The sequence below is a fragment of the Callospermophilus lateralis genome, chromosome 3, assembly GCF_048772815.1.
Source record: "Callospermophilus lateralis isolate mCalLat2 chromosome 3, mCalLat2.hap1, whole genome shotgun sequence".
NCBI classification, from domain to species: domain Eukaryota; kingdom Metazoa; phylum Chordata; class Mammalia; order Rodentia; family Sciuridae; genus Callospermophilus; species Callospermophilus lateralis.
Window position 1 is genome coordinate 109,312,903 of NC_135307.1, and position 23,817 is coordinate 109,336,719.

Below are 23,817 nucleotides of genomic sequence, written 5' to 3' on the forward strand. Positions count from 1 at the left end.
AATTCTGGCAAACTGAATACAAAAACATATCAAAAAGGTTATCAGTGCTCCATGATCAAGTAGGGTTCATCCCAGGGATGCAAGGTTGGTTCAACATACAGAAATCAATAAAAGTAATTCATCACATTAATAGGCTCAAAGATAAAATCATATGGTCATCTCAATAGATGCAGAGAAAGCAAATGATAAAATATAGTATCCCTTCATGTTCAAAACGCTAGAAAAACTAGGGATACCAGGAATATACCTCAACATTGTAAAGGCTATCTATGCTAGCCCCAGGTCAACATCATTCTAAATGGAGAAAAATTGAAAGCATTCCCTCTAAAAACTGGAACAAGACAGGGATGCCCTCTTTCACTACTTCTATTTACTATAGTTCTTGAAACTCTAGCCAGAACAATCAGACAGTCAAAAGAAATTATACGGATAGGAAAAGAACTCAAATTATCACTATTTGCAGATGATATGACTGTATACCTAGAAGACTCAAAACATTCCACCAGATAGGAGACCCTCAATGTTACACAAAATACATAGAAGAGGTTGTGAGGGGAAAGGGGGGGAAACAAGGGAGAGAATTAAACAACAGCACAAGAGGTAGAGAGGGAAGATGGGAGGGGAGGGGAGGGGGGATAGTAGGGGATAGGAAAGGTAGCAGAATACAACAGTCACTAATATGCCATTATGTAAAAAGATGAGTGTGTAACCGATGTGATTCTGCAATATGTATTTGGGGTAAAAATGGGAGTTCATAACCCAATTGAGTCAAATGTATGAAAGATGATTTATCATGAGCTTTGTAATGTTCTGAACAACCAATTAAAAAAAAAAAAAAACAAAAAAAAACATTCCACCAGAAATCTCCTAGAACTAATAAATGAATTCAGCAAAGTAGAAGATAGAAAATCAACACCCATAAATCAAAGGCATTCCTGTATATCAGTGACAAATACGGTAAAAGGGAAATGAGGAAAACTATGCTATTTACAATAGCCTCAAAAAAAAAAAAAAAAAAAAAAGAAAAACTTTAGAATCAACTTAATGAAAGAGGTGAAAGTTCTATACAATGAAAACTACAGAACCCAAAAGAAAGAAATCAAAGAAGACCTTAGAAGATGGGAAGATCTACCTTGCTCTTAGATAGGCAGAATTAATATTATCAAAATGACCATACTTCCAAAAGCAATATACAGATTTAATGCAATTCCAATCAAAATCCCAATGGCATTCCTCATAGAAATAGAAAAAGCAGTCGTGAAATTCATCTGGAAAAACTAGAGACCCAGAATAGCTAAAGCAATCCTGAGCAGGAAGAGTGAAGCAGGTGGTATCACTATACCAGACCTTAAACTACAGTACAGAGCAATAGTAACAAAAACAGCATGGTACTGGCACCGAAACAGACTGGTAGACCAATGGTACAGAATGGAGGACACAGAGACTAACTCACAAAATTACAATTATCTTGTATAAGACAAAGGTGCCAAAAACACATATTGGAAAAAAGATAGCCTCTTCAACAAATTGTGCTGGGAAAACTAGAAATTCATATGCAACAAAATGAAATAAAACCTCTATCTCTCATCATCCACACAATTCAACTCAAACTGGATCAAGGACCCAGGAATAAAACCAGAGATCCTGCATCTAATAGAAGAAAAAGTAGATCCTAATCTCCATCATGTCAGATTAGGCCCCAGTTTCCTTAATAAGACTCCTATAGCTCAAGAATTAAAATCAAGAATCAATAAATGGGTGCTGGGATTGTGGCTCAGCGGTAGAGCACGTGTCTAGCACAGGCGGGACTCGGGTGCAATCCTCAGCACCACATAAAAATAAAGGCACTGTGTTGTGTCCATCTACACCTAAAAAATAAATATTAAAAAAAAAAAGAATCAATAAATGGGATGGACTCAAACTAAAAAGTTTCTTCTCAGCAAAAGAAACAATCTGTGAGGTGAATAGAGAGCCTACATCTGGGGAGCAAATTTTCACTCCTCACACATCAGATAGAGCACTAATTTCTAGGGTATATAAAGAATTCAAAAAGCTAAACATCCAAAAAACAAATAACCCAATCAATAAATAGGCAAAGGAACTGAACAGATTGTATCCTTTTCTCAGAGAAGGATATACAATCAATCAATAAACATATGAAAAAAATGTTCATCATCTCCAGCAATTAGAGAAATGCAAATCAAAACTAAGAGTTCATCTCATCCCAGTCAGAATGGCAGCTATTATGAATACAAACAATAATAAGTGTTGACGAGGATGTGGGGGAAAAGGCACACTCATACATTACTGGTGGGACTGCAAATTAGTGCATCCAATATGGAAAGCAGTATGGAGATTCCCTGGAAAACTGGGAATGGAACCACCATTTGACCCACCTATCCCATTCCTTGATTTATACCCAAAGGACTTAAAAACAGCATACTACAGGGACACAGCCACATCAATGTTTATAGCAGCGTAATTCACAATAGTTGACATGTGGAACCAACTTAGATGCCCTTCAGTAGATGAATGGATAGGGAAACTTTGCTATATATACACAATGGAACATTACTCAGCATTAAAAGAGAATAAAACCATGGCATTTGCAGGTAAATGGATGGAGTTGGGAGAGTATAATGCAACTTGAAGTAAGCCAATCCCAAAAAACCAAAGGCCAAATGTTTTCTTTGATATGAGGATGCTGACTCTTAATGGTGAAGGGGGTGGCATGGGAGAAATGGAGGAACTTTAGATAGGGCAAAGGGGAGAGAGGGGAAGAGAGGGGGCAGGGGGTAGGAATGATGGTGGAAGGAGTTAGACAACATTACCCTAAGCAGTATGGGGATTCCTTGGAAAACTGGAAATGGAACCACCATTTGTGTATGAAGACACAAATGGTGTGAAAGTACTTTAAGTACAATCAGTAACTTGAAAAATTGTGCTGTATATGTGTAATATGAAATGTATTGCATTCTGCCGTTGTGTATAACAAATTAGTATAATTTAATTAAAAAAAGAAAAAAGAAAAGAGATAGTTTTGTATTTAAATGGCTGAAGAATAATGTTTCATGACATCTATTAAGTCAAATTCAGATTTCAGAGTCCAATAAATAGTTTTATTGGAACACAGTCACTCCCATTCATTTGCATATGGACTATTGGTACTTCTGTGCTTCACTGGCAGAGCTAAATGGCTGAGGCAGAGACACATGGCCCACAAAGTTGAAAATATTTACTATTCCTTTACTGAAAGTTTGCAGGTTCTTAGTTTAGCTTCTTGGCCCTATTTCAGTTAACATCTTCTCTAGGTCTCAAGGGCAAAGGGCTTTCTTTCCTTCTTTTTTTGTGGTGCTGGGTAGTGAACCCAGGGTAGGCTTTACCCATGCAGCTAGGTAAGTCCTCGACAACTGAGTTACACCCCCAACCAAGGGCTTTCTTCAGACCTTAGCTGGCATCTGGTGTGTGTGAGACTTTCTAGGACACTACCAGGAGCTGCTTTCTTTTCTTGTCTTCTGTGATATCACTCTTCTATTTTCCCTCTTTTATTTGCTTATTCCTTCTCATACCCTTTCCACTGATCTTAGTAGTTGATGCTTTCCAGGAATTTGGTTCTTGCTCTCTTTTCCCCTTAAACTATGTATATTTCCTGCGACCAAAGCTTCTTAAAGCATGGTCAAGGACCACCTGGATTCAATCATTTGGGTAATATTAATATTTACTAACCATTCTGCAATTTCCTGGGCCTGAATCCAGACCAACCTACTGAATCAGAATCTCATGTGGGTGGACCCAGGAAGTGGAATTTCTGAACAGTGTTTTTTTTGTACACAAAATATCAAATTTGTGAACCATTGTAACATCAATGGTATGCTTATAACTAAAAATTCAATTTCCAACTCTGCCTCCTGTCTTGAACTCCAGATTCCTCAGGAATTGTCTCTAAGCACCTCCATTTATATCTCAAAGGCACAGACTCAACATACAAATAATATGTTCTTCTCAAATCTACTCTTTCTCCCTATTCTCCATTTCAGTTAATAGTCTACCTTCCACCCTGGAACCCAAAGCTGGAAACCTGGGATCATTCTCATATGCAAACACTATTGCTGCTACCTCCTAATTATCTTTTACTCCTAGCCACTGCCCTGTTCTGGCTTTCATCTTCCCATTTCCAGGACTACTATAGTGACTTCTAACTGCAGGGTGCCCCTGCCTTTTAATTGGGGGACAGGGATTGAACTTAGGGCCTTGCATATGCTAGACAAGTGCTTTACCATAAAGCTACATCCCAAGTCCTTTTACACAATTTTATATTGAGTCAGGGTCTCAGTAGGTTGTGCAGGCTGGCCTCAAAACTTCAATCGTCCTACCTTGGCCTTCTGAGTCATTGAGATTATAGGTCTATATATCATAGCTGGTTCTAAATGCAAATTTCTTATCTCTCACTTGGATTATGGCTATTTTGCACAACTCCAGGGGCACCAGCACCTGAATATGAAGTCTCCTAACCAGTATCCTCACTGTTTTCACTGTAGCTAGAAGAATCTGATCACATTACTCCTCTTTGATGGCTTCCCAGTATCTATAAAATAAAATCTTGGTATTTCACATTTTGATGAGGCCTGCTGTGCTGTAGCTCCTGCCAGCCTCTGATCTATCATCTGCCTCAACTCCCAATCTGTACTCCAGTTCCTTTCCTTTCCATAGGTGCTCTAGTTTCCCTAGAGGCCCTTTCCTCCTTCTTCAGCTCTACAAATTTCTCCTTTTCTTCAAAACTTAGCTAGGATGTCTCTCCCCTGTGAAGATTTTCTGGAATCCTCTATGAAGAGCAGATTTCATCATCATCTCCTTTAGACTAATACTCATCTTGTGTAGACTGTTTATCAGTCCACTTCCCACTAGACTTTAAGCAACTCTGGCTAATTATTTCATCCAGAATAGATGGGAGGTGTCCCTGAAACTGAAATGGGCCCAAATGAGTGAAGGATAACTCTCTAGTTGGAACTTCAGGATCTAACAGCACAAAGGCCTCATCAAAAGGATCAGCAAAATCAAAAGAAGGGACAATTTAAGGAGAAGGGGTAAATAATGATTTCTTTAAAAAGAAAAAAAAAAAAAAGCTGAACTTGAGACTAAGGCAGATACCCAGGTAGAAAGGTTCAACTAAGAATTGGAAAGAAAAAAAATTCAAATTTCAGGGAGAGATAAGGAGGGACTAGATTTACAGATTTAGGGAAGATGAAACTAATATCACTGAAGAAATACTCAAGAGAGATTAAGAACCCAAGAGAAGAAGACAAAGAACAACATCTCAGAAACTGCAAGGCAGAGGAGGAAAAGACAAGATGACAAGAAAAAGAATGACTGGAGATTACTTGGGCCAAAAATTGTACACTAAGAAAAAAACGGGGAGTGACTTTTAACTCGAAGCAGTTAGAATTTTTATTTACTTAAATCACCTTAAATTTGGTTTCCTCTAAGCTATGAAAGTTGAATTCAAACATCAAACTCTCCTGGGGTTCTCCATGTATACATCCAGCCTCAGAGACCACAGCACACCAATGAGGGAGCTCAGGAAGCTCTCTGACTACAGTCGGAGACATTCAGAATGGTAGAGAAGAAACAGTAAAGTAAAATCTGATCTGGGTTATACCTGAAATAGGACCCAGTTGTGCCATTTTCCCTAGCCATGGGAGAGGTTCTGGACCAGGCTCAAAGAGAGACATCATGAGGTTTGATTTCTTCTTGCTGTCAGCTTGGGAGTAGAGCATTCCATGCCATTCAGGACTAGATGGAGAGAAGACGAAAGATCAGAAGAATATAAAGCCTGGGACTGTCAAGTTAAATAAATCTAGCTTATGTTTTTCTCTTGAGAGAAACAGGCTTTGGCTGTAAAATCAGGCATGTTACTTTTACCAAAGCCAAATCCGAAACCTGAAAATGATTACTGCTGTTATGATATTTACATTTCTCTGAGACATTTATTATCATTAAGGAAAACTTTATATATATGGAAATCAAAAGCAGTTTAAAAGATTTAAAAAAAACCCCCATATACAAAGGGTAGAAAGTAAGCTATAGGGGGATAAGGAGGAATAATAGCTGCAGCCTACAGGTCCTTTCAGCTGCCTCTCAGAGTTACAGCAGAACCAATACAGGGAGGCCCTTGTAACGCAGGGCATGAGGTCTTCTTTCTGTTACTTAAACACTGTCCCCAGCTTTTCAAAGCAACCTAGGCAATTCTCACATTCAGAGCCAATACCACTAGTCTGAATGCCAAGAAACACAGCAGATTAACAACTATTAAGAAGAATCCCATTCTTCTTTTCTGACATAAAGAGAAATGAAGACATGCTTCCTATGATTAATATTAACCTCTGGAATATATATCAGTCATCATCCCAAATGATGGTCAGAAGGTGATTAGCTACCTCCTCTTTTCTAAGATAGATATCAGAGAAAGGGAGGCAGACAGCTTTGCAAATTCCAAGATTGCAGAGAAGGTAAAAACTAGAAACACTTTCCTCACAGGAAAGGAACACAGCAGAGTTGTTGTGAGCATAGGTTCTGAAGTAAGAATGCATAGTTAAGAATCCTGGCTCTTTTATTTATTAGCTGGGGCAAGTTCCTTGACCTCTTGAGTCTGAATGGCTGACCTCTCTGATTCTTCATCTATAAAATGGGATTAGTGTTGATATTACTTACACAATCTGTTGTGAGGAATTAAATGAGTTAACATATGTAAATGCCTAGAGGAATGTCTGACACATGGCAAAATGTTCAATGTCAGCATCTTTTTTTCATTTAGTTTTGTCCCTTTAATTTATAGATGTAGAGACCATGAATCTTACTAAGATATTATAATAAATTAGTAGCATTACTATAACCAGAACCCAGGTATCCTAGATAGGATTTAAAAAGAAGAAAACTGGGCTAGGATATAGCTCAGTGGTTGAGTGTTTGCCTAGTATGTGCAAGGACATGTGTTCAAACACTAGTACTGCACCCCTCTACCAATTAAGTAAATAAAAATAAAAAAACTGAGAAAGAATATAATATATATAAGCAACATACCAAAAAGGATCATTCCACACTATTCTCTTCCTACCAGGTCCCCTACCCCACTCCCCATTTTTTACCATTGAGTCACATGCCCCACGCTTTTTTATTTTGAGACAGAGTTTTGCTAAGTTGCTGAGACTGGCCTTAAACTTGTGATCCTCCTGTCTTAGTCTCCCTAGTTCGTGGGATCAAAGGCATGGACCACCAAAACCAGCTCCACACTTACTCTAGGGGATAATTTTAAAAGAGTAGTTTTAAAAGGAATTGACAGGTGAGAAGGGAGAGGAAAAAGGTGATCAGGGCCTTTCTACTTCTTTCAGAAAAGTCTGCAAAACACTTCACCTAATGAACTGATTGCTCCTCTCATTCAACTAAATGTAAACAAAGTCTCCTACCCTAATTGAACAATCGCCACCATTCCTTCCACTTTTAGGCTGCCATGGAGCAGGACACAGAAGTTGGGTATTTTGCCTGCAATCTGATTGGCTGAATTTTCATCTTCATTGTCATCAGTGATGCCAGTACCCACCTCATCGCCTTCTGCAAAAAGCAAACAGATTAGATTGAGATCAGCTACAAAAACTCCAAACCCCGATCATACTCTTGGCAACTTCCAGACTCAAAGGAGTTGTAAAGGAATATTATACAAAGGTGAAAAAACTCATCTCAGTTTCCCAATGTCTATATAAAAATTACTTTTTAAGGGCTGAGGTTGTGACTCAGTGGTAGAGGCACTGGGTTTGATCCTCAGCACCACAAAAAAAAAATAAACAAATAAAGAAAATACTGTGCATTGTGTCCCCCCCAAATTACTTTTCAAATATTATATTAATTTCATTTATATGAAAAATCCAGAAGAGCACGTCTATAGGAGTAGAAAGGATATTAGTGATTATCTAGAGCTAGGGGACTAAGAGTTGGTAGTTTGGTTTCTACCAACGTTGGTAGAAACAGGGTTTCTTTTCAGGGGTGATGAAAAGGTTCTAAAATTGATTATGAAAATGGCTGTACAAGTCTATAAATAAACTAAAATCACTTAGTTATACACTTTAAGTGAGGGAAGTATATAATATGATTTTATCTCCATAAATACGTTATACACACACAAAAAAATGTGTTTTCCAGAGTTCCAGTAGAAACTGGAAGTTTCAGGCATCTGTCTAAACAGAATCTGATACAGAGATGTCAAGAGTGTTCTAAACTGACAGCATTCAAACAGTACAAGGATGCAAGTCTCCAAAGGTACACAAATGATTACTCTACAAGCATCCTAACTAGACTTCCCAACTCTAGGTTCTCTGTTGACAGATGAATCTTCTTCAATTAATATTCTTCCAAGAAAACTTATCCGTTCAGTCTTGTTCAAAGACTTTCTACTTCAACAGGAAGAATTTTCCAGTTTAGTTTGCTATTCAACAACCCTTACAATGGCTCTGTTCTGCCTTCCTGTGTTTTCCCTTCCTACTGTTCCCTAAACACTTCATTTTGCTAATTTTCTTTCTTGGCAGAATTCTCCCAGGGCTTTAGAAATAAGGTAAATTTGGTTGTTCTCTGAAAACACAAGGTAAATTATAAATATAATGCCCACAATGAGTCATCTGTCTATAAATATGTGATTCTGTCTATAAATACGTGTTGAGTGGTTATGGAATATCCAACCTCCAACTGAGATAATCCAGGCATTAATAGAACATGATCATAATCCAGTAGGTAGAAAGTTGATTGACTCTATATTTCCTGGAAAGAGCTGATAAATATAAGCTAGATAGTTAGCTTAGAACAGAGAAAAAGGATTTTAAGGAGCTAAAGGCTAGCATATTGCAGAGATGCTGAATTTGGGGACATGACTTCTCAGTTTCTAAAGGGGTATTTTCTGTAATAATGAGGTCTCACAAGAGGCTCATTTGTTCATTTAATAGTATTTGAGTATCTAGTATGTGCTTGGCATGAGTAAATAAAGAACAGATGTGTTCTTCCTCTTATTAAGCTGTATTTGACTTCCACATTTATCAAGCAACTTTCTGATAATGACTTGGCTTTCTTTGCCTATTAGGAAAGGCAAAGCCCTGGGTGAGGAACTAAGTACTCCTTTTTTTTTTTGTACTGGGAATTGAACCCAGGGGTGCTTCACCACTAGGCTACATTCCAGCCCCTTTTTATTTTTTATTTTGAGAGTGTTTCCTTAAGTTGCTTAGGTTCTCTCTAAGTTGCTGAGACTGGTCTCGAACTTGCATTCCTCCTGCCTCAACCTCCCAAGTTGCTGGGATTACAGGGGCATGCACTGCTGCACCTGGCTAAGTATTCTTGTCTTTAAAAGAGGACTTCCACTATAAATTCACAAACCAACACACAGCAAATATGTGTCAAAAGTGTTCCCATGGGCTGGAGTTATGGCTCAATGGTAGAGCGTTCACCAAGCATGCATTAGGCACTGGGTTTGCTCCTGGGCACCACATAAAAATGAAATAAAGGTACTGTGTCCACAATTAAAAAAAAAAAAAAAAAAAAAAAAAAAAAAAAAAAAAATATATATATATATATATATATATATATATATTTTAAAGTGTTCCCATAATGTAAGATACCAGAATTTCTTTCCTGATACTTAATATTCTATTTTCTAAAATTCAATTTGTCAACTATACCTTTCCTTTAGCTTCTGCAAAATGGGCTAATCTACTATTTAACATTAAAGAATAACTTTAGATATTATGATGCTTCTTATATATCAATGGTATGAAAAAAAACAACTCACCTTTGTTAAGTGCTATAGGTAAGACCAGATGTCTGGAGAGAACTGGGGGACTTGAAATATCAGCTATATCAATAAATCCCACTATTTCCAAATCTGAAAGGAAGGAATCAACATAGTACTAATTTATAATAGGGGAAAGTATACTATTTTCTATGTATTAGATTTTATAAACACAATGTTTAGGTGGAAATTTCAAATATGGGAACATTATTGGACTTTTCTGTGGATGACTCTAACCATTTGCATTATAAGTAGCTCAGGAAATAATGATAATTATCTTTTATTTGATGAATTTAAGTTATATAACAAATTAGGTAAACTTTATTTTTATGAGGTTAGGTCCTCCCAGTCACGGCAAAAGCCTAAAAGTCAAATCCCTGTGTAAAGTCAGAGATATTCAGGTCAACAAGGGGCATAAAACTCAAACACTTCTCCAACAACTTCAACCTTTTTTGAAATTAAAGACATTCTATTAAAAACATTTCCCTGAGAAAGAAATACATTCTCAACAAAGCCAATATGACAATGATTTCTTTGCTCTATAGAGACTGTTTAATGACCAAAAGTTTTTGTGAAAACCTAAAATAAAAATATAAAAGTTGTAACCAAAAATTCTTTAAAGGGGCTGGGGTTGTGGCTCAGTGGTAGAACACTTGCCTAGTATGTGTGAGGCACTGGGTTCAGTTCTCAGCACCGCATATAGACAAAGGTCCATTAATAACTAATAAAAATATTTTAAAAAATGTTTATTTATTTATTTATTTTTATGTAGATGGACACAACACAATGCCTTTATTTTTATGTGGTGCTGAGGATCGAACCTGCGTCCGCCTGTGCTAGTTAGCTAGGCTAGTGCTCTACCGCTGAGCCACAATCCCAGCCCCAATAAAAATATTTAAAAAAATTTTTTTTTAAAGTTTCTTTTCTGATTATATAGATAATTAACACAAAAACTTGGAAAACACTAATAATTATAAAAATATAGAATCACTCATTATTCATCATAAAAGGAAACCACTATCAATACTTTACTGAATTGCTTTTCAGTTTTTCTTCTAAGCACAAACACACCAATATTCTCAAAACAATTAAAAAAAACCAGAATTGTAGTGAGTAAAATGCACTTCATATACAAGTAGGAAGTGTGCTTCTCTGGAGATTTGCTGTCATTAACCCCCTTAATTGAGTAACAAATGAATCAGGACAAGCAGCTGGATACTTTTTAAGTAGAAAAAAGCCTACTATATTTTAAAGTGGTTTAAATATAAGCTATGGCAAATGTCTTAGGCTAAAAATTTATATTGGAAAGAAAAGGCCTATTCAAATGACTCATCAAAAAAGGGTGGAAAGGAAGTGAAATTTAACTGGTTTGAGAGCAACAAAATAATTTGGTGCAGCTTAATATAGTAGAGCGTAGTCACAAGAAAAAGAGATGGATACCTTGCTTCCAGATAGTCAAAAGTTAAAAGCACAAAAAGCAAAAAGCATGCTCTAGCCCTTCATTTATAATCTCTATGCGCCCCAAATGAACATTTATTGTACACTTAATTTTAATCATTTATTAAAGCATCTGTTAAGTGTCAATGTTACCCTAGGCACTAAGGCTGCAGCAGTGACTGAAAGTGACAGCACCTATCCCTAAGAGGTTAAACATGTATCCACCACTCAAGGAATCCACCCATCAATTGGAGATAAATCCAAGGTCTTCAAGTCACATCTAGAAGACAGCCCTTCATATATGACTATAGTTATGATGCTAGTCAATCTCAGAATCTCTATTAAGAATCACTTCAAGGATTTCAATCCTAGTGAATCTGGGCATGATTTCTAACTCTAGTAATTTGTGGTTATAATGATCTAGGATTGGAGATTAACTCATGACTTCACCATAAAAGACCAATAATCCACCAACCCCGAGGTAATTAATATATTCACTGATCCAAAATGCTAACGACAATACCACCCTTGTTTCAAAATATATGATTCTTTTCAATCCTCCTAGCTAGAGAACAAAGTAAAAAACCACAAGTCAGAAATAGGGAAAACTTACCTGTGTTAATGACTTTGGGGATAGGATCAATTTCTTCATCTACAACAAAAGGTTCTGGCCTGGGGAAGACTTGTACATCAGCAGTTAGGTGGCCACACTTGAGAACAGCATGGAAAGGTGTATAAGCCAGATCTATCAGTTTTCTAGGATATGATGATTAATTGTTACAAGGAGAGTAATAAGATAGATAGAGCAGTAATGTTTCATGATGCAAAATTTATTTTACCTTTACATTAATTCCAAAACTAAATTTGACCATTTGTGGAAAAGATTACAATTTGATATTGCTGCTGAGGAAATTTCAATTCTGAAAAGCCCCAAAGCAAGTTAATCTTCGAAATTGCTGAATCATTGTAAAAAAGTCAATATCTATAAGCATTACAGATTTAGTCATGTTTAATTTAAAAGAGTGAGCTTTCAAAAATCACTGCTACCAATCTTTTTATCTGAGAAATGGGCAACTTGGAGAAAACGCAATCACACAATTAGAGTAATGTATATATTCTTTCTGGATATCAAATTATAATACTGGATTACAAAGAAGGCAAAAAAGCTTTAAGCACATACTCACCCAAACATAGACTGTACATTTTTCAGGCACAGGGGGCCATCAATAGTAAATATTTGCCCTTCACCATTGTTTAAGTCTATGAGACGTTCAAGGCATTCCAAAGAATCGGTGCTCTGAAGCTACAAAGCAAAAGAGATGACCCCTTTAAAATGGCACAAATTACCAGATTACTATTAGCACACCTAAGTTACAACCATCATAGTAACACAGGTAAAAAATAAATCATTTTCTTAACAGCCATATGAAAAGAAATAACCATAACAATTTGACTCAAGGTGACCAAAGAAGAATGTTACATAAAATGACATTAGGAGAGCTATTCCATTCAGAAGTAGTTTTGTGAAGGTTCTCAGAGGAGACCACAATTTGTATTTATATAGCATCTTTCCTTCAAAGTGTTTTAAAATTTTTTGGCAAGAACCATCATTATCTACATTATACAGGGAGAAAAAATAAGGTAAAAAAAGATCAAATATCTCCCAAATAAATAGGAAAACAGGAAGTAAAGTATTTACATACATAAAATATACCAAATGGCATGTTATTCTACCAAAAAAAAAAAAGCAAAGTACATCTCTGTCAACATTTCTGGAATGGATAAAATAATGCCTGGGTAAGAGAAATAACTAATACCAAAGAGAACTTGACCTTTCATGACTCATCAGCAGGATGGATAACAACTTGAAGTATGTTCCCAAGATGGGGAAACACTGAAATTTCAGAGCATTTAAGAGCTAGAGTATAGTCTTATTTGGTCTTTTTCTTTTCTCACTCTCCCTTTCCTTCCTTCATTTTTTTCTTGTCCTCCTCCCTTCCCTTTCTTCTTTTCTCTTCTTTTTGTGGTGCTAGATATAGAGCCAGGGCCTCAGGCATACTAGGCAAATGCTCCACCACTGAGCTACAGGCCCAGACTGAGTCTTTTCAAATACATATTGTGCCAGTCTCATGAAACCAACAGAGCACAATGTTACAGTATATGCAATAAAGTACTAATCAAATATATGAAAAAATAAATTGAGCCCTAAAATTTACCCAATCAAACTAAAAAGAACTTAGCAAAATGTATTACCTCTTCCAAATTTGCCATGCACATGATATATAACTTAGATGGGAAAGGAAAAGGTAGTGGAAACCTGTTGCTCTCACTTCTTTGATTGTGAGTAGCTAAGGAATGTCGCAGTGACCCTCTACCGATGCCAAGACAGCCATCAGTTACTAGAACAACCTGTTTGCAAAAAGAGACAGGAAATTTGCACATTAAATTACATGATTAAATTAGCTTCATTTAACATTTTCATTTCTGGAAGGGGACATGAAGAAACTAAGGATTGATAAGAATGTTTTATATCTTAATGATAGTAGTGGTTACACAGGTATATGCATTTGTTAATACTCAGGGAACTGTGTATTTAAAAGCTATACATTTTACTTTTTCATTTAATTGAATTTTTAAAGTGCTTGCCTCTGAACAATTAAAAAAAGGACAAACATGCATACCAAATTTTACTTAATTGTATTACAACTGGAACCCCATCTATTAGATAAGGAATTGGTACTTAAAATATCAAAGTAAAAAAAAAAAAAATGGCATGACCCATTTCATATGTGTCCCTAGGAAATACCAGTCCAAAAGTCTGAACTTTGCCTTTTTTAAAATCTATTGATTGATTGATTGATTGCTGTACTAGGGATTGAACTTAGGACCTTATACATGCTAAGTAAGTGCTATGAACACTAAGCTACTCCCCCTAGCCCACTTTATTTTTAAAAGATGATAAATTCTATCCCCAGGCAACTAAAATGACAACTGCTTCAAAACTGTATTTATACAGGCCACTTAGCCAGAAATGTATAAGACCTTTAAAAAACATTTAACTTGTAATATGATAAAGCCAATAAACTATACGAACAACAGATGGTAAATGCAAAATCTTCTTCCTTTACCTCATTGCTTAAGGGCAATCCTGTGTAAAGTGGGCTTCCCAGGCATCCCAGGGAAGGATTATTTTTGTTCTCCTTAGTCTAATCCAGTAACTTGACAACAGGCCATTGAGGCAGTATTAGGCGGTTAAATCATGTGAAATACAAAGATTTAGTACTTACTTCCAAAGTCTAAGGATATTTAATGGAGGTTCCCTGGAGAGATTTTTATCTTTTGGGAAGTCTGTCAACTGACTACAGATAATTTCCTTTTCTAGATACCAACAACTGGTACACAATGATTTAGTCTGACATTAGCTTTTTCAGATACTGTGTGATAATGAAATATTTCATGTAATGTCAAAATCACTCAGGTAATGAGGATACAGACCAGATGTCTGAAATCTTGGCTGTGAAAAGTTCCACATTTAAACAAATTTGATGGTAAATGGTTATAAAAATAATCACTAGGGGCTGGGGCTATAGCTCAGCAGCAGAGTGCTCGCCTATATGTGAGGCACTGGATTCAATCCTTAGCACCACATAAAATAAACAAATACAATAAAGGCATGCTGTGCATCTACAACTACAAAACAACAACAACAACAAAAATCACTAATAACTATCACCTCTATTACTGTGTTTGGATCTCATTCATTTAACAAGTCTAAGTGGATTCAGGTCAGTCCCTCACCTTCAGGGTACAGTAAATCTCAAAATTAGATTCTTCTTTTTTTCAAAGAAAGAAAAATATTAAAAGGCAGAAGTCTACATGGTATGCAAGGTCTAGCTATTAAAAAAAATTTTTTTTCAGTTGTAGATAGACACGATCTTTATTTACTTATTTATTTTTATGTGGTGCTGAGGATGGAACCCAGTGCCTCACACATACTAGGTAAGTGCTCTACCACTAAGCCACAACCCCAGCCCCCACCACTTTTTTAACTTATCAAAGGAATTGATCAAAAGGTATTAACAGGCTTCTTTAACAAAAGTGATTTGATTTAACCTTTTAATTGTAGTTCAGGGTCTTCATGAACCAAAGAGTTTATATTCTATCAAATAGACTGGCTTTCAGAGTAAGAAAAAAAGCTTTTGAAAAGAGTTGGGATTTACTGAGAGATAATTTACGTCTAGTAAATCTTTACTACACAGTTCTTAGTGTTGACAACTGCATTCAAATATGTCACCATCTTTACTATTTAGATAAAGAATAGTGCTATTACTTCCTATATTCCCTCCTATTTCTTTGGGATTAATCCTTACTCTTCTCTCACTCCCAGACAACTACAATCTTACTTTTAATTAAAAAAAAAAAAAAAAAATACTTGGCTGGGGCTGTAGTTCAGTGGCAGAGTGCTTACCTAGCATGTGTGAGGCACTGGGTTGGATCCTTACCACCACATAAAAATAAACAAATAAAATAAAGGCATTCTGTCCATTTACGACTACATTTTTTTTTTTTTTAAAATACCAATAATGCCACTTACACTACTCAGGAATCGTGTGTTTGACACTATAATAAAAAAGCCATACGCCAGGGGCCAGCAAAACCATAGCCACAGTCATAGTTTATTTGCAAAGCTGGCTTTGTAAATAAAATTTTATTTAAAAAGAGCTGTGCCCACTCACTTACTTATTACCTATGGCTTCCATGCAATAACATTAGAACTGAATAATTGCCGCAGCCTAAAATACAGAAAAAGTTTGCTAAGTTCTGTTGTAGACTATTAATGATTTTCCTTTCAGTAATGTTTGCTTTCTTCCTGTTTACAGCAAATTTCCAATTCTTTTTTATACTATTACTCTGCTGTAATTTGAGGCTAATGTGAATCCACTGTGGACTCTAAGAACAACAGACTATGACATTCATACTCCTCACTTTTTAGACAACCTGGAGAGCTGAGACGGTTAAAAGTCTGCTGAAAAAAAAATCCTACAGCAAGATAATGAAGACAGACTATATGGTACTAATGTTTACAATTCTATCATTCAAAATTATAATCATCCCTTCCAGGGAGTGTAGTTCTAAAATTCCACTGTGAGCCCTTTGTCTTTTATACAAACAGTACTAGTTTTCAATAAGTCAATTTACTAGGAGGATTCTTTCCTTTAGGCATAATTTTGCTGCTTTCTGAGCACATTGGTGTGATTTAGATTAGATTAGTGTGATATGATTAGAGTGATTTAGTGCCTTCTTTTTAAAAGATACCAATTGTATAAAACATAGTTTGAGGAAATTAGAATGCATGCTGTGTTAAAGCCTAAAGAAAATCAAAGCACCACAGTGGTTAATGTTTTTAACTTAGGGCAATGAAAAAGAATTGATCATTACCTGGCAAGGAATTGCACCACCCCATTCCTGCTGAACGATATTGCAAACACCAACTAATGCGGATTCCAAGCAGGTTTTGTCATAATCGTCCATGTTACTTAGTGCTTCCTTATTGAATCAAAAATAAAATTGCTCATTATTCTTTACTTCTTTAATTTGTTATTAGAAAACACCATAAACTGCTCAACATATGAATGTTACACAAGGGACATTCTGTTTCTGAGAGCCCCAAAGCATAGGCTCTTAAAAAGCAACAACAACAACAAAACCAGTAAAACAGATTTTCTCAACTATAGAGGATAATTAAATATGTCCTTTTATTCCATCCTCTTATTAGGTAAGAATTGACTGTTCCCTAAGTTTATTTCTTTATAAGTAGATCTTGAAGGAAAACTTTGAAATCAAGAATTTAAAAAACATCAAAAAATGACAAAATTTATTGAATATTAACTATATCCTAAACACCACTGTAGGTAATATTTTACATGCATTTAATCATTACAGCATTTTAAACCCTATTTTGTGAGTGTGTGTGTGGCACTGCACATGCTAAGCATGCACTCTACCACTGACCTATATCCTCAGACCTTTTTATCTTGAAACATGATCTTGTTCAGTTCCTGAGATTGGCCTTGAACTTGCAGTCCTCTTGCCCCAGCCTATAGAGCAGCTGTGATTACAGGCATGCTCCACCATACTCAGCTTAACCCCACCATTAATTGAGGAATCTAAGGTACAGAAAGATTAAATAACTTTCCCAGGTATTGTGAACATAGTTGGCTGAACCTAGATATGAACCCAAGTAGTCTGACTACAGAGCTCCTGGTTTTAACCATTACTCCTCATTCCTAGCAACTCTCTAAATTTCCTAACCACTCAGTATCAGAAATCCTGAGCATAATTACTTGTAAGAAGGTTAGAGTGATCAGGAGTGGTGGTAGAGTATGACAATAATTCTTGATACTTGGGAGGCTAAGCCAGGAGGATCATGAGTTCAAGGTAAGGCTACAAAATATAACCAGACTCCGTCAAGAGGAAAAACAAAAAACAAAACAAAACAAAGCAAAAAAAAACGAGGATTGAATTCAGGAGCACTTGACCACTGAGCCACATCCACAGCCCTATTTTGTATTTTATTTAGAAACAGGGTCTCACTGAGTTGCTCAGTGCCTCACTTTTGCTAAGGCTGGCTGTGAACTTGCCATCCTCCTGCCTCAGCCTCCGGAGCCGGTGGGATTACAGTATTCCCAGTCATATGCCACAGTGCCTGGCTCAGAATTTTTTTTTTTTTTAAAAAAAGCTTTTCTGTCTCTTAAAAAGTCAGATAATAAAAGAAAGTATTTGACAAACATTTATTACTTATATATATATATATATTTTTTAAAGAGAGAGGTAGGGAGGGAGAGAGAGAGAGAGAAAGAGAGAGAGAGAGAGAGAATTTTTTTTTTTAATATTTATTTTTTAGTTTTCGGCGGACACAACGTCTTTGTTTGTATGTGGTGCTGAGGATCGAACCCGGGCTGCACGCATGCCAGGCGAGCGCGCTACCGATTGAGCCATATCCCCAGCCCCTATTACTTATATTTTCAAAAATACAAATTATATTGATCCTGGATTTCTCTCTCTCTCTTTCTCTCTCTCTCTTTTTTTTTTTTTTTGTGGTGCTGGGGATTGAGCCCATGGCCTTGTGCATATGTGGCAAACACTTTACCAACTGAGCTATATCCCCAGCCCTTGGCCTTGGATTTCTAAATTGCTTAATGATTATTAAATTGTTCAGTTTAATTCCACAAGCACTTATTGACTACTCACTATGGGCAAGGCACTGTGCTAAACATTGTTGGAAATATTAATGACTGAGAGATGTTGTCAGAAAGTAAATTCTCTAGTGTATCACACAAAACCACCTTTAGAAGGTTCTGATCAAGGCTTAAAATGATTTGTCGGCATCAATAAACCAAAGCTATTTGTTGGGAAAGCAATGTTATTTTAAATTACTCTAGAAAAAGTTTTTTTTTTTTTCATTTTTTTCTTTTTAGGGCTATTTTTCATTTCCTCAAGTTTTATGGGAGAGTAGAAAAAAGTAAAATGTTGAACCTAAAGACACTGAATTTTAGGGAACAAAGAATTGTATCCTGAAGTCCTTGCCTTTCCAAAGAGAATTCTAGAAAACTAAGAGAAGAAAAACAAGTCAACAACCCCACCACCAACTCATAGCTCTACCAAAGAAAGGCATAAGACCTTACTGGTCGTGAATCTTTTTTTTTTTTTTTCTTTAGTAGCTATACACATTAAGCACCCATGCACTTATTAAATAATTCCATGTTCTAAAATGTGGGCCCTGTACATAAATAACATCTCTTTTTGTACCTGTAAGGTGTTATAATCTCTTGTAAAGGGGACCATCAACTCCCAAAGTGATGAAAAAACCACGAGCGCTGTAAATTCAAGCTTGTAATTTGTGGCCATGTGCTCAAACAGCATTGTTAAACCGTGGGCTGCTAAGTGCTTACGCTGGTATTCCTCGGACCCCTCGACAGATACAGGTCGGGTCATGGAAAGGGAAACGTCCATTACCACCACCGTTGGCATGATGGAAAGGATCCCAGTATTTCCAGTCAGAATGCAGACAGAGAGCTACAAACAGAGAAATGCCATGGAAAATAAAAAGGTCTTACATGTCACAAGAAGGAAAAATATTTTCACCACAATTTTATCCAATTTCCCAGAAATAAGTGGAGGTCTGCCCCAGTGAAGCTGAGGTGAGGGCACCCAACAAAGAATTCAGTGAGAGGGACACAAGCAGGTTAGTTAGCTGTGAGGACCACTCCTAAAATCATCTGCTAAATGGCCTTAAGTCGAGAGCCACCGTAAGTATTTCTATTGATTAAAAAAAAAAAAAAAAAAAAAGCATTAAATTCAGGTAGCCCTTGATTCCCATAACTTTCAAATTTATACAACTTAATATAATAAGCACTAGTATACCATCTTGCCAAAATTTAATTTACTGAGAACATTTCTATGTGACATATGGTAGTACTATTTGGCATTTGACCATTCTTTTACCACCATCAGTATCTTTTTTTTTTTTTTTTTAAAGAGAGAGTGAGAGAGGAGAGAGAGAGAATTTTTTTAATATTTATTTATTTATTTTTTTAAAGTTATCGGTGGATACAACATCTTTGTTTGTATGTGGTGCTGAGGATGGAACCCCGGCCACACGCATGCCAGGCGAGTGCGCTACCGCTTGAGCCACATCCCCAGCCCCCACCATCAGTATCTTAATACACAAGCATTTACTCTCTTTGTTAGATTGGTGCCCTTATTTGATTAATATAAATGTAAAATCTAAAAAGGAAGGACTAGAAAAGTGATAATCCAAGACAATGCTGGAAATCATTAAACATGACAAAAACAACAAACTGTGATTCTCAATAGCATCAACAGTTTTTTAACTGTGAAGGAAAAGAAAATTAAAGCATATGCATGAAAGCTGGAATTATGTAATTGTGTAGAAAAGTAAAAATGTAGAAATGGAGGAAGCAAAGGGTTCTTTAATGCATGGATTAAGAATTAGCAAGAAGACTGGGTTGGGGTTGTGTCTCAGTGGTAGAGTGCTTGCCTGGCAAGCATGAGTCACTGGATTTGATCCTCAACACCACATAAAAATAAACAAATAGAATAAAGGCATGCTGTCCATCTACAACTACAAAAAAAAAAAAGAAAGAAAGAAAAGAAAAGAGTGGGCTGGGGTTGTGTCTCAGAGGTAGAGCACTTGCCTAGCATGAGTGAGGCACTGGGTTTGATCCTCAGCACCACATAAAAATAAAAATAAAGATATTGTGTCCACCTATAACTAAAAAATACATTAAAAAAAGAATTAGCGGGCTGGAGATGTGGCTCAAGTGGTAGCGCGCTCGCCTGGCATGCGTGCAGCCCGGGTTCGATCCTCAGCACCACATACAAACAAAGATGTTGTGTCCGTTGATAACTAAAAAATAAATATTAAAATTCTCTCTCTCTTTCTCCCTCTCTCTTTAAAAAAAAATTTAAAAAAAAGAATTAGCAAGAAGAAAATATTTCTGTGCTCAAAATAAAACAGATCACAGATACATAGACCTGTTCATGAGCTACAGCTTGTTGCTACTGTACAGTTAAACAAACTATAGTCTCTTGACACAATGAAAAATAGCTATCAATAAATGACACAGATATAAGAAATATTTATATAATGAATTAATAGCTAAGAAAAGCCAGTCATAGGATATGTATTCATTGCTACAACTTAATAAAAATCACACTGCATATACCATACACAACTATGGAAGATTAAGTCAATATAAACAGTTTAGAAACTTAATGTTCATTAATTTATGTTTTGGGAATCACTTCCAAACATTTAACAATGGCCGACTGTTTGTTAGTGCAATGTCTCCGAACATATTGATTCATGGAAACAATGTTATTATAAATAGAGGTTAGGGACTGAGGTCAAATTGGAAGTCTATTAACCATATAACAGTTAGACATATCTTCAAATACAGTAATGTCTGTGTATCTAATTAACACCAATAAGTTAAATCAGAGATAAAAATTACTTTTTCAGACTCCCTTAGAAGTCCAAAATGTTTATCCATTTTGATAGAAAAAAATTAAAATGTGTATCTTTCTTCTCTGCATCATTTGTGGGTAAACATAATTCAGCCTGTTAGGCATCACCATTTTGAATACCAATACTACCCAGCACACTACTACCCTGATGTTTCTATTTATATCAGCATTTTCTCAAATGTGTGCTGCAGAACACTGTCCTGGAGGGATGCTCCAAGAAAAATGGAGATTTTGACAAGTTCTAAAGCAAACAGTCTAGTTTAATTCACTAATCCTGTTTCCACTCTAACCCTTCTCTGCATAAATAGTACAAGTATTAAATAGAATGTACATGGAAGTACTGCCTTATTCTGAAAGAATCCAGGCTGCTGTGTTCTGTTTTGGTGGCTTCAAATTTTGCTTCTAATTTTTAGATCATCAGCTTTCATTCCACTTATCTCAGTAATTCTGTGTGATGATTCTCCCTTTTTCTAATCTTCTCCATCTTGGTTGCTATGGCTGGAAATACAGTTTATCAAACTTGTTAAAACTGAGTCCAATATCAAAGTTAACAGGCTATAAGAGTCTGTAGGTTTCTTCTATGATAAAACAGATAAGCTTAGATATATCAACTTGTACTATTTTGTCTATGCAGTCTTTTTTATTTCCTTTCTGGGTCTTGGCTGTGTTGTTCAAGAAACAGGTCCCATGTCATATATGTATATATATATGACCTCGTCCTAACCTCTGCCATATGTACTGTTTACACACTGCGCTTCCGACATCAAGGATTGTCCTTTCTCCAAAAGCCTACTCATGAGAATACATCTTAGTCACCCGACTCCACTTTGCTCCATGTTTAGGACTCTCCCCTGAAGGTGATCATTTGATCACTTTTTAAAAAGTTGGTTCTCAGAAATGTGGCTCTCAAAGCGTGATTCTACTTGAATTTCTGAGTCCCCACTACTCTTGGGCTTTCCTTTCAGTCCACCCTAATAAGTCGCTCGGAGTTCTCGGGTACAACTTCATCTCGAAACGCCCAGCACGGAACACAGACTTCCGACATTTGGACCGCAATCGGAGGATGCGTTTTACCTTTAAAATCAGTCAAAACCATGAGAGGTCTGCACGTGTCTCAAGGGAGGAGGGGTCAGAGGGCGAAATCGTGAGGTTCACGCGGAGTTGGACACACCGGGATACAGGGCGAGGGGAGGCCGGGAGCAGGGCCCCGGAACTAGCGCCTCAGAGAAGGTGCGGGCCGCCTCCCGGGGCGGCAAGAAGGCCGGGCGCTGGCCCTGCGTTCTTCTTCACCCCTCGCCCTTCTCCTGTCTCCCCAATAAGCAGCGAAAAAGAACCCGCGGCCCACAGCCTCCGCAACTCACCCCTAGCCCATCGCCAGCCACGGTCCTTCCACTTAAACTTTCCGCCCGCGCGCCACAGCCGGAACTATAGGGCCGCGCGACCAAAGGGAACCTGGCGTCGGCACTGCGTGCGGCTTGGGCGGGTCCTCAAGAACTGGCGCGGCAGGGTTATAGCTCTGCAGGGACACTAGGGGGCGCGTCCTTCTCGACGCCACTCTCCTTACAAGCCCCCACCTTCGCTGAGCGCTGGCTGGGTCTGTCCGCCTGGCCCCCTCTCTCCCTCACCCTATTCTCGAGCACTCCCCGCCCATATTTACTCTGGCTCCTTTCCTCACTCACCCGTAGTCATCACCTGGCCTGCTGTGACCCCTTCATATTTCTGTCCTGTTACCTACTAGATGCCTCTTCATACTCCTCCCGCACATCCTCTGAACTAGGTGACAGAAACTTTTAAAAATATAATTCCTGACTGAGGAATGCTCCTACTTAGCACTCTATATTTTTTCTTAATTCACCTGAGCCTAATTTACATCAAGTCTTGACGTCTTGTTCTCAGCCCAAATATTCACATTATCTCCCTTCCACCTTCCAGTCTTGAAGGGAAGGAAAGGGTCGGTTCAGTCAGTTCCCCTTACCCCGGGGCGCAGTGGTGCATCCCAGTAATCTCAGTGACTCAGGAGACCGAGGCGCGAGGATTGCAAGTTGGAGGCCAGCCTCCGCAACTTCACAAAAACCTGTCTCAAAAGAAAAAAATAAAAAGGATTGGGGATTTAACTCAATGCTAAAGTGCCCCTGGATTTAGTTCCCATTATCTGCCAACCCCAACCCCTGCCCGCCTCTCCTCCAAAAGTTCTTCTACCCTGATCAAGGTGCCTCGCTGAGGGATTTGCACTCAGGCTTCCCTGTAAAACAGCCTGAGTCCCCCTGCCTGATTCTCAGGCTCCCTGATTCCCCACTGTAGCCTGTGCCTTCAGGAGGCAAGAGGTGACATATTAACCACGTAGGGAGCCAGGGAATGCCAGCTAGAGGTAGTCTTGAATGCATGTCAGCAGGCCACTGGTTCAAAGTTGTGGTTCAAAACACAATGTTGTATTACTTAAGTTACAAGTGGAAACAGACAGTCCTCTAGAAGGCCTAGGACATTTTCCTCTTTATCTTTTAGCTAGGATG

At 37.4% G+C, this 23,817-nt stretch overlaps 1 protein-coding gene across 4 annotated transcripts in view; it reads right to left on the bottom strand.

The window, feature by feature from the left end:
* The window catches only part of Ints14 (integrator complex subunit 14), a 36,126-nt gene extending 13,409 nt beyond the window's left edge, over positions 1 to 22,717 (bottom strand). The window contains exons 1-9 of one of the 4 annotated variants that reach the window (XM_076848639.2): positions 22,669 to 22,717; positions 19,067 to 19,333; positions 16,697 to 16,804; positions 13,511 to 13,666; positions 12,442 to 12,560; positions 11,871 to 12,013; positions 9,821 to 9,913; positions 7,461 to 7,605; positions 5,657 to 5,790 (exon numbers count right to left, since the gene is read on the bottom strand). In XM_076848639.2, coding sequence (XP_076704754.2) covers positions 5,657 to 5,790; positions 7,461 to 7,605; positions 9,821 to 9,913; positions 11,871 to 12,013; positions 12,442 to 12,560; positions 13,511 to 13,666; positions 16,697 to 16,804; positions 19,067 to 19,288 — 1,120 coding nt within the window. In that variant the 5' untranslated portion in view covers positions 19,289 to 19,333; positions 22,669 to 22,717. Of the gene's footprint in view, positions 1 to 5,656; positions 5,791 to 7,460; positions 7,606 to 9,820; positions 9,914 to 11,870; positions 12,014 to 12,441; positions 12,561 to 13,510; positions 13,667 to 16,696; positions 16,805 to 19,066; positions 19,334 to 22,381; positions 22,480 to 22,668 lie in introns of those variants that run through there. The other 3 variants (XM_076848640.2, XM_076848642.2, XM_076848641.2) reach the window with 3 other exon arrangements.
* Between the last annotated feature and the right edge of the window lie 1,100 nt (positions 22,718 to 23,817).